Here is a 12,543-nt window from a genome sequence, read left to right as displayed (position 1 = left end):
ACTTAGAATGTTGAGTTCAGATACGATACTTATCGTTGTTTGTCTTTGAGAGTCCACAAAAAGAAGCAAGAGCTTTGAAAACAAATAAGTAATAAAAATAGACAAACCTTAAGTTAAACGGTATTATGTTAGACATATATTTGCAATGTTTAAGATAAATTTACTAAAAACAAAAAAAAAAAAAAAATAAATAAATAAATAAAATATATACAGTCGTTGGAATTAAAAACACATGCATAGACTAGGTGTATAGGATGTATTCCGTCTTTTGCGAAATCAATTCGGAGGGAAGGTACATCTGTTGCATTCATCTGAGTTCGACAAAATTGAGGCCAAACGATTTCGTTGGTGTAGCCTATAGTACCATTTACTAATCTCTTTAAAACGTCGATATTGGACCGTAGCATGATTATAGCACTCATAAATATTTCCAGTTTAAGCGAGATTAAGCGATTGACAGGAAGAGGGTGAAGTTTGAATTACTAAATTTGACTCAAGAATAAAACATTATTATTTATGAATAATTTATGAAAATTATTGGTAAGTTAGCGATGACAGTATAGTAATCTCTAAATGCTGCCCATAGAAACAACACCAAACCAAAATTTTATTTTATTAGGTCCAATTTCGTCGGTTACTATAGTGTCGTATAGTTGGATTACATTGAATACGATACCCCTAAAGTGAACTGTGTACTTTTGTTTTTTGAAATTTTTTAGAAAGTTCAAAGCCCTTTATTGAGATATCTTCTTTTCGTTTAAATACAATCGATTGTTGTTGTATTTTCTTTATTTCTTTTTATGTTTTGTGTGTGTGTGTGTGACATAATTGCAAACAATGATCCCCAGTGGGAAAGTTCTAATTTGATGCTTTGCTGTTATTTTCTTTTTTTCATTCCAATTTCTAACATTTCATTGGTCTACATCTGCTACTCCTACAATTCTAATTCGTTACGGTTTTAATAATTATTTTTATTCATACATAATTTAATACAATATTTAATTAATTTATTTACTAATTTGTTGGTTTTTTGTAATCATTTGGTGAATTTTGAGATGTGCAGCTGCTGCCTTCGGTCGGTAATTTGCTCGAATTGCAATTGAACAAATCTTAGGTCTAGACATTCATTCGTTGGTATCCTTCTGTGGACTTTGTTTATTTCAACATGGCGAGTGGTCTTACAAGAACTCTCGGAAGGGTTCATCGAAATTGTTATCGGCCGTTGAATCACCGTAACCGTTCATTATGATCGCTGCCTGTTGTTGCTGCTGTGGAGGAGGTGGAACAGATGCATTCTGCTGCTGCTGTTGAGGCATCATGATTTGATTGTGATTCGATATCATAATGTGGTGCGACTGGTGGTGCATGTGGCTAAGTGGCTGATTCTGTATCTGTATGGTGGTAGTGGCTGTCGTCAACGATTGAGGAGCACCGGTATTCTGATGGTGCTCCGCCAAAAGAGTACAATTGTAGGTGGCGCCATTGGTAAGTGGCGAATCGTCGTAACAGTTACCATTCAAGGCGATCAAACCATTGGCATTGACGCCGTTGCCAGCATTAAGACCCAAGATATTGACATCCGGATCCACACCATTGTTGACGTTGCCATTTTCGACGGTACCGTTACCATTCATCAGTACACCGTTAAAATCTAATGCAGATTCTTCGTTCCGTTTGGCTAATATGATGTGTGTCAGGTTGATAATGTAGTTCTTAGCCAAGGTGAGTGTTTCTATCTTTGATAGACGACGTTCCATTTCGACATGGGGTATCACCTCACGCAGGGACTGCAAGAAAACAAGACAAGCGAAATATGAATGGGTGTTTGGAGTGAATAACAAGTAAAAAAGCAGTAAGTTCAGCCGGGCCGAACTTTGAATACCTCCACCATTTGGAACGAATTAGGAAATTTTCAAAAAAATGAAATCCATTAAAAATTCTGTTAAAAGCTTTAAAATAATAATATCAGAAGGTGTCGATACATGGGTGGATATACGATATTGTGGACTCACAAAAGACTCTTTGTGTAGAATTCCGTTGAAAAATGTGGCTAAAATCATCAAAATACCGAATATCGGGTGGGTACCGTTATATGGGGGCTATGTGATATCGTGGACCTATATAGATAATTATCTTCCAAGGGATAAAGTACTCACAAGGAACTCATTGTGTGGATTTTCAGATAATTCCATTGGAAAATATGGCTAAAATCATCAAAATCCCGAATATCGGGGGTACCGTTATATGGGGGGTATACGATATCATGGATCTATGTAGACAATTCTCTTTCAGGGAGTAAAGTACTCACAAGGAACTCTTTGTGTAGTATTACAGACAATTCCGCTGAAAAATGTGTCTGAAATCATGAAAATACGGAATATCGTGGGTATCATTATATGGGGGCTATACGATATCGTGGACCGATATAACCCATCTTCGAACTTGACCTGCCTGCAGACAAAAGAGAGATATGTGCAAAATTTTGGCTTCCTGTCTGAATTCGTTTTGACTGTAGCGTGATTACAACAGACAGACGAACAGGGCTAAATCGTCTTAGAATTTTACGCTGATCAAGAATATATGTACTTTGTTGGGTCTAAAATGATTATTTCGATGAGTTACAAACGGAATGACAAACTTAATATACCTTCCATACTATGTATGGTCGAGGGTATTAAAAGACGAAAGTGACGAGTATACTGTACTGTACTTGTACGCATATAACTTAGGATATTCTACACCAGTCTGCATATTTAGCAGAGCTTACAGTGACAGTAAATTCTAAACTACAAATCAGATTAAATATATATGTACATGGCAGCTGTATCCTAATCTAAATCGATCTTAAATAAATCTTATAGACCTATTTCTAGACTGATATCGGCAGCATATTGCCACTTTGACGACGCCAAAATCTTATATTTAAGGAAAAGTGAAATAACTGACTGACTTTTTGTGGGTAGGGGTGTGATATGGCTGGTCTCTCGGGAATTCGAAGTGTACTAAATTTCATACGTTTTGATAATTTTTGAATAGATACAGCTAAAACATGACATGAAAAAGAAACAAAACGACTGAAGTTACATTAGATAACCCAATGAATGAAAATTCCGCTGATTACCATCCAAGAAACACCATCCAAAACTTCTTCGTCAATAATTTGTAACCAGAATCGTGCAGTAGTAACTGAGTTAACCCCGTCCAAAATCTCTTCTACATCAAAATCTGCACCACTTTCAATACCTAGGTCCGAACTAACTCCGTCTGTGTCAAAAAAGTTTTTCTCTCCTCAAATCACGCCAAAGTCAACAAATATAATGAGTACTCCTAATACTCCAAGTCCGCCCAATCTAAAAGTAGTTTTGCCTAAACGTTCAGTATTTGCTCCAAGGTTTGCTGCTACAACGTCTGAGGATGATGTCATATCATATAAATGTCGATGCTGAAATAAAAGTTTTTTAATTCAAATATGCGGAAAAACGAAGTAAAGCTTCTTTCAAAATTCTTGTTCCTGAGGATATTTTTGAAATAATAGTTAAACCATCCTTTTGGCCTGCAAAAGCCGTTATACACGAATATATTTATAGAGAAGTTCCAAAACCAGTTATTGTATATTTACCAACATCTCAATCAAAAAACCAGTAAGGAAAGCTCAAAAGTCGGGCGGAGCCGACTATATGATACCCTACACCACTATGCATATTTAGTAGAGTTCTCGTAAAAAGGTTTATACAGGGCATTTCAGAGCTCTATGAGATATTTGGTACAAAATCAAAATCTATCTAATTCTATCGTGAATTTTACGAACTATAGCTATCTCTGAACCGGGTTTCTCCAAATTTGACGTATTAGCTTCTAGACTGAATTCGGTCTTATGTACGAAAATTCATGCCATTTGGGCTGATATTGGCCATTTGATCCACAATTAACACGAAATCGGATGAAGATATATATGGGAGGCATATCCAAATCGGAACAGATTTTAATAAAATTAAAATCAACTATTTTTGCGCTCTATCTGATATCTGGTACCAAATATCATTCCTGTGGAGTGCATATTACGAATGTGAGGGACTTAAAGATCAAACCGGATGAAAGATATATATGGGAGCTATAGCTATATCTGAACCGATTTTTACTAACCCGAAATCGGATGAAGATATATATGGGAGCTATATCCAAATCTGAACCGATTTCGATAAAATTTAAAACAGCTATTTCTGTGCTCCATCTAATTCCTGGTACCAAATATCACGGTTGTGGAGTGCATAGTAGGAATGTGAGGGACTTAAAGATCAAATCGGATGAAAGATATATATGGGAGCTATAGCTATATCTGAACGGATTTTCTCCAAATTTGATATACTTGCTTCTAGGCCGAACTCGTTTGGGTGTGTCAAAATTCAGGTAATTTGGACTGATAGTGGACATTTGGTACACATTTAACCCGAAATCGGATGAAGATATATATGGGAGCTATATCTAAATTTGATCCGATTCTCACCAATTTCAATAGGGTTCGTCCTTGGGCCAAAAAAAATATTGTTTGGAAAATTTCATCTCAATCGGATAATAAATGCGACCTGCATTTTGTTCACAAGGATACATGGACAGACGGACGGACGGACAGACGGACTGACATGCATAAATCGACTCAGAAAGTGATTCTATGAAGGTTCTCAAAAGTAAGTATGGGTCTATCTCGTTTCCTTCTCCATGTTACAAACAAATGCACAAAGACATAATACCCTTACCACTATGTGGTGTAGGGTATAAAAAGCCGGTAATTCGCCATTTGTGTATTTTGGATTTCGCCTGTAAGTTATTTTCAGCGGGATTTTGTGTCCTTTGGTTTCTATTTGTGACCTTTATATTCGTTATATCATCGTATTTAATTCAAAACTCAATTGTCAGTATTATAAAGGTCTTAGCAATATTTTCCAAATCAAAAGTAGGTTTGAATTCGTAACTTTTAGAAGACCATGTTTGTGCAAAGTCCTATGTCAATTAATCTATATCCGTGTGTGTATGTAGCCGTTCGTTAAAATCGCAATAAAGGCGAAATATTTAAGCTAATCTTTGAACATTTATACAATATTCCTAGGAAGATATTCAATACTTAGAATATATACGTTTCGTTTAGGTATAATAATACCGCTTAACATATTTTTGTTATAATTTCTACCGAATTAACGGTATTTTTGCATTTAAAGTTTTCAGTATTGTGAAATCAAAACTGGCAATAACTGTTTACTATTTAATTTACTATTGTTCCCCATTATGCCTAGCCCCAATTTAAAAGTACGTTGAGATTTTAAATGTTTTGATGCTTTGAGAAGTATTTTCTAATCAAAATTATATGAATATATGCAAAATTTCTCGATTTGGCCAGTTCCTCTGACCCCAAGCAGATACCTAGGGTTAGGGGGAGAGTCAAGAGTACGTCATATACTAACTATGGAACAAATATCTTCATTACTTTGGCAAATATTACGATTTTAGGTAAACCGAAAAAAATGAGCGTAAAAGTAGGCGTAGTCACTTTTTCTTTGCATAAAAACCAAACTCAGGGTAGGACGAATATTTTAAAAAATATTCAAATCCGTCCAGCCGTTCTCAACTGATTCCATTAACAACGTAAAACAATTGATTTTTATATATATAGAAGAGGATATATGAAATTCTCACTAATACGAATAGAAGAAATTATTGTTTTTCTCCCAAAAAATAATTATATTATTAATTTTACAATTTTAATTCGCGTTTTCAACTTTTTGTGTAAATGTTGACATTTTGAAAATATATTTGTATTTTTTTCTATTTTTAAATTTTGCAGGAAAGACACCTGTCAAACATTTTTCTGCCGATACAAACGTTTTGAAAATATTGCCTCTTTTTTTGCAGTTTTCTGTGGAAATTTCAACTCGTGGACAAAATGCGTACCTCGAAAGAGAGAGAAAACAAAATGTACTTTCGTTTGAATGTACATACGCCATTCAACATTAGGTGTGTCTGGTTACTTTTCCAGCAGGAATTGTCCAACAACTTCTTTCTGAGAGAGTAAGGTAGTTTTATTCTCTTTTGCAAGGAAAATGCGAAAAGTAAACAGACGCTATTCCTGCAGAAGCTTGCAACTAATCAGCTGATTTGTCAAAACAAACCAATTTGTCCCCCATAAGGAGAATTAAAACAAAGGAAGCAATACTAATTTTACAAGTTTTTTAAATAAAAATGTTGGAAATAGTCTTTTATTTTCTTATTACATATTAATATTTACGTTTTTTTCACATTTTGTAAAGTTGTTCTCCAAAAACAATTAGTCTTGCTTATTCCAAAACAATATTTTCAAATTAAAATCACAAAAAGAAATAAATAAACAATAGAAAACATCTGATTGAATGTCGATGAATGAGAAGAAGAAGAGTTGCAAGAGATTGCAAGAAGAAATTTGTCCAGCAAGAATTTGCAAACTCTCACTGAAAGAACTGTCAAAATTTCTCTCTCCAACTACTCTCTTTTGCAGAACTTTCGGGTTAACAGACGACTTCCAGTAACAATTTGTAACAATTGTTACAAATTTTAGGGTAACCAGACACACCTATTGTAGTTTACATTCATAATTTTCAGTCTTTCCAAAAATTTTTAGAATTTTAGTAAATTTTTCTAGTTTTAATTTTTAAATGTCATAATTTATTTTTTCGATAAATGCTCTCATTTGTTAGGGATGGGAGATATTTTTTCGTTGTTCTGAGAGTGATTTGATTTGAACAATGTACAAATATGAGTGCTCCCTCAGGAAATTTTGTGTGAAGAATTAAATAGTTTTTTCGTAGTTAAGGGTCAAACAACGAATAGAGAGCGAGTCAAGTGTAGTAGAAACGCCACATAAGGTAGTTTTATTCTCTTTTGCAAGGAAAATGCGAAAAGTAAACAGACTGTCTTCCTGCAAAAACTTGCAACTAATCAAATCCTTTAAACGTGTTGCTAATGGCGTTCGTCTAAAAATGTTGGAAATAGTCTTTTATTTTCTTATTACATATTAATATTTACGTTTTTTTCACATTTTGTAAAGTCCTTCTCCAAAAACAATTAGTCTTGCTAACTCCAAAAAAATATTTACAAATTGAAAGCACAAAAAGAAATTAACAAACAATATAAAACATCTGATTGAATGTCGATGAAGGAGAAGAAGAAGAGTTGCAAGTGATTGCAAGAAGAAATTTGTCCAGCAAGAATTTGCAAACTCTCACTGAAAGAACTGTCAAAATTTCTCTCTCCAACCGCTCTCTTTTGCAGAACTTTCGGGTTAACAGACGACTTCCAGTAACAATTTGTAACAATTGTTACAGATTTTAGGGTAACCAGACACACCTATTTACAACACATGACGATGGTAGTGATGCAACTCTAGTTTTAAGTAAATACTATAATATATATTAGTATTAATTATTAATTAATTAATTCAGCCATTCAAGTAAAAATAAAGAAGATATTTATAACAATCTGACCTCGAGCTCAAACAATTAATCAATTAATTAGTACAAAAGAAATTCTAAAAATTGTTTCACAATGAACGTGTAATCGATCAAAGACATATATGACCAAGGTTATTCAAATATGAAACGATTATCACCAATTTCAATATGATACGTTATGGGTCAAAGAGATGAACTGTGCAGAGTTTTATCTCAATCGGACAAGAAATACGACTTGTATTTTCTAATAAAAATACTTTGACAAATGGATGGGAGTATATAAACAAACGAGAAAAGTAATTCTACGTAGATATTCGAAGGAAACTATGGGTCTATCTTATTCTTCTTTTAGACCCAAGTCTGAGTATATCTGTTTGAATGTTCGTTTTGTTATGGACTGTCTTATAAATTGTTATTATACTTCAAGTGTGTAACAATTACGTCCACATTTGCAAAAAATAAAAATAATCGCATGGGATGGTCCCATACGTGAGGTCTTAACCATAATTTGGGCCAACCTTCGAATTTGGTTTTGTAAAGATTTTCTATTTACAAAGAAATCAGAAAAACCAAATAACATAATCAAATAGAAAACAACATTATTTTAGGAGGACTTTAAAAATTGTTTCTTATTTAAATTTGTCATTTGAGTTTTTGAAAAATTAGTTTTTGTTTCTTTTTTATTAAATTAGAGAACATATAAACCGGGATCGTTTATTAAAGACAACTCCATCTTAACAAGTAAAAAAGCTGTAAGTTCGTCCAGGCCGAACTATGAATACCCTCCACCATGTGGAACGAATTTGGCAAAATCAAATAAAAATTTGGCCGTTAAATTGTGGTCTATACGACGACGTGGACCTGCACAGGCAAGTTCTGTCATAAGCCATTACAATATTCAAATCCGAAACTTGGAAAAAAAAATCGGTGAATAATGTAGATAAAATCATCAAAATACCGAATATAGGGAGGTACTATTATAAGGGGGCTATACCAAAACGTGGACCTGTACAGACAATTTTCTGTCATAGGCTGTAGTATCCATTATGAACTTCAAATACCAAATTTAAAAGAAATCCCGCGAATAATGTCGCCAAAAACATCAAAATACCGAATATCGGCAGTTACCGCTATATAGGAAGACGTGGGCCTGCACAGCAAATTGTTTGTCATAGGCTGCAGTATCCATTACGAACTTCAAATACCAAATTTGAAACAATTCCGGTGTATAATGTCGCTAAAATCATCAAAATACCGAATATCGGAAGGTACCGTTATATGGGGCTATAAAATGACGTGCACCTGCACAGACAAATTTCTGTCTTAGGCTGTAGTATCAATTACGAACTTCAAATATGAAATTTGAAAAAATTCTGGTGATTAATGTCGCTAAAATCATCAAAATACCGAAAATAGGGAGGTACCATTATATGGGGGCTATACCAAAACGTGGACTTACATGACACATTTTCAATACCAAAAGTCCTGCAGACATAATATACATATGAGTAAAATTTTATCAACCTACTTTATGTCGTTCGGAAGCTAGAGTGATTTCCACAGACGGACGGACATTGCTAAATCAACATAGAATTTAATGCTGATCAAGAATATATATATAGAATATAAATACTTGGTGGGGTCTAAAATGTATATTTCGAGGTTTAACAAACGGAATGACAAACTTAATATAACCTCCATACTATGTTGGAGGGTATAAAAATATTTCTTAAGAACTACTTGTACACATATCTATGCACCATGCCGCCATAAATCTTAGGCGGAGATCAAAAACACGCATAGCTATCTCACATGTGGCAAGCAAACATGCTGCACTTGCTTATCAGGGTGAGTTAAGATTATATCCCGCAATCTAACTCCAACATTCCACATGCAGCAATTGAAAATTCACCACATTTTCATATCCTATTCTTATTCTACACTAGGTAGTCCCGCTACATTGAACCGATAAAAATCAACGAAAATCCTATAAAAGTGTCAGCTCTAAAATTTATTTTTTTTTACTACCAACGCGATCTATTGATTCAAAGTTAAAATGAAATGTCCCATCTTTATGTATTGTATGTCTATTTATAATTTGGAATAAGTTGTTGTTAATAGTTTAATAAGTTATTAATAATAAACGACACATTATTAAATAAATAAACAACCAACCAAATATATAAATACATTTTATTTATCAATTTGTGTTTGTTTGTTTAATAAACAATTATTCTGGGACCTTAGCGCACTGGTGCGTATTATTGTTATAAACGTGTGTATTCTATACGACACTGTGGCCCAAAACTGACAGAATGGGCTCGTATGCTGCTTAATCGTGTTATTTTGGATGAGAAGTAAAAGAGAGAAATGTGAAATTCACTCCCAGGAAATTTCTTTGACTGGATGCTATGGGAGGGGACAATTAGTAAAAATTTAAAACTTAAATGACAGTTCTGGTTATCATGCTTTATATTTTACCCGGAAAATTTGTCTAGTGTAAAGTTTTTTAACCGAAGTCATATTTTTTGCCTAAATTTGCCTACAAGTTTCGGTAGTTTTTCGATAAAATAAATAAATTTTTGCACGTAACAAACAATCTTGCACTTTCTGTGACTGAGCTCTACTTACATTTGCCGATACACAATACTGTGTAACGCTCTGCCCATAATCAAGCTCGTCTATGTCTATGGTATGGTATTCGGCAACAATCGTTACCAAATGTTACTGCAAATGGTTAGTTTACTCAAAAGCCCAGCTCTTCAACTAAGAACGGCGTGCTTTTTAGTGGAGAAAATTAACCAAGTATATATAAACTTGATCTGATTCTGAAGCGATTTGTCACTCAAAAATTAAAAATGTTCACAACTTTATTGACTGACCTATTTGGACTGAAATAAGACCTATACTTGATTGTAATGAACTCAGAATGTGACAGTGTTCAATGGCTGCAAGATAAGCCAAAGCGTCCAACAAATTTTATTTATTTTTTATTTGTAAGGCTTATGTCTTATATTACCCTACTCCACAGATATTGTTAGCAATTGTTCGTCACGGGTAGGAAATGGTCTTATATTTGGTAGGTTAACAGTTTATTGCCCATTTATCGGTTTATTTTGTTTTTATATCCTGCGGCACACTGTGAGACAGGGTACTATGTCTTTGTGCATTTGATTGTAACATGCAGTAGGAAACGAAATAGACCCATAATTCCTTTTGATGATCTCCATGGAATCATATCATGTATGCCCGTCCGTCTGTCCATGTATTCTGTTAAAAAAAGTGCAGATCGCATTTATGGTCCAATTGAAATGAAATTTTCCTTAAATCCTTTTTTTACCTAAGGACGAACGCTACTGGTGATAAGCAGTCAAATTATACCTTCAATCTATATCTTCGTCCGATTCCAATTTTATTGTACGTCCTATGTGTGGTATTCGGATATCCGTGCATGGGCTCAGTTTTAGCTTTACGTTCCATATATAACTTTCATCCGATTTGGTGTTTAGGAAACACTACTCCCACATTTTATAAAAATCTGTTCTGTTGAATCTGACTGTTGAAAAAAATTTCTTTTTGATTTTAAGAATGATGCCACTGATACTTTTCTGGAAGCGATAAATAATTCAAAGTATGATGAACACTTATTGTGAAAATCTATTAAATATTTAAGAAGACCTGTCAAGAGAAATTTCGTAATCAAGAACGCTGACGGAACATGGTGTAAATCACCTAAAAGCTTAGCAGATCCTTTTGCAAGACATCTTACCGACATTTTTAAACCCTTCGATTCCGTTAATAGTGAAGATTACAATGAAACATTTCTATATTTGGATTCAGCTTGTCAAATGGATCGGCCAAAAAAAACACATATCATTGAATGAAGTAGTAGCTGAGATTAAAAGCTTAAACAAAGAAAAACCACCAGGGCATGATATTATAGATGCTAATGTCGTTAAAAATCTTTCCCGCAAATGCTTAATTTTTTTAACAAATATATATATAACGCTATCTTGCGACTTTCCAACAAATTGGAAAACAGCCGAGGTAATTATTATTCCGAAGCCAGATAAACCTGAACACATCCTGAACATCCATTTCGGCCGATATCACTTTTGCCAATATTTTCTAAAAGGGTCACAATTTGCAATACTTATATCTGTCATAACTTACGAAACAAGTCGGCCATTCTTTACATCTTGCTATATCTAAATATTTCCCTTAACCAGATATTTGATATGAATATTTAATTTATCGGAATTTAGGAATTTCACATGATTTCCTTCAAGTTTTGCACATAGATGAAGTAACCACACACACATATTTCCACATTTACATATCTCATATAAAATACAAGAAGTTGTCGATATAGTCCAAATCAGTCACGTTGTAATATTTATATCGGTCTTAGGTCAGATACGAATTGGTCAATATTGTCCAACTGCTTCGGAATCTCCCCGATAAAGAGTCAACAGTTTCAAAATCATAAGAAATGGCGTGGGGTATACATCTGTCGGCAAAACCGACTGATACTATTTTACGGTTTTTCTTTTCGATTTGGTTTTTAAATCTCCAACATTCATAATACGCACTCCATAACAATAATATCTGGTACCAGATATCAGATACAGCTCAGAAATACCTCTGCTAAATTTAGCTTCCATGCGTATCTTCAACCTATTTGACGGTTATTGTGCACCAAACCATGTAAATACGGCTCAATTTGGATAGGATATGTGAAACTCGAAAAACTATATATATATAGCATTCTTATTTTACAATTGCCCCGAGTTGGATATATCTCCCATATATTGGTTTCTCTCCATTCCAAATTATAACTGCTCTAAATTCATAATACGCATTTAAAAGAGGTTCATAGTTGGTATAGTCCACTTCACAAAAAATCCCAATATAAACGTTGATTTGTTACGGGTAGCTCACATTTGACATTGAATTGTACATTTAATTGGCTTTTACCACCACTGGACGTTGATCGATAAAATTTAACTAGTCTTCTATGTAAATAATTCCGTCTACTGTTATTCTATTCTAAAACTTTCTCAAGTAT

General features: G+C 33.9%; 1 protein-coding gene across 1 annotated transcript in view; it reads right to left on the bottom strand.

Annotated features, from left to right (window-relative positions):
- Positions 1-950: 950 nt before the first annotated feature.
- Positions 951-12,543, bottom strand: part of LOC101887945 (protein dimmed) — a 34,647-nt gene continuing 23,054 nt past the window's right edge. Inside the window, exon 4 of the mRNA XM_011292435.3 lies at positions 951-1,787. Coding sequence (XP_011290737.1) covers positions 1,179-1,787 — 609 coding nt within the window. The 3' untranslated portion in view covers positions 951-1,178. The remainder of the gene's footprint in view (positions 1,788-12,543) is intronic.

The sequence above is a fragment of the Musca domestica genome, unplaced genomic scaffold (assembly GCF_030504385.1).
Source record: "Musca domestica strain aabys unplaced genomic scaffold, Musca_domestica.polishedcontigs.V.1.1 5, whole genome shotgun sequence".
NCBI lineage: Eukaryota > Metazoa > Arthropoda > Insecta > Diptera > Muscidae > Musca > Musca domestica.
This window is presented reverse-complemented; position numbering and strand designations above follow the sequence as displayed.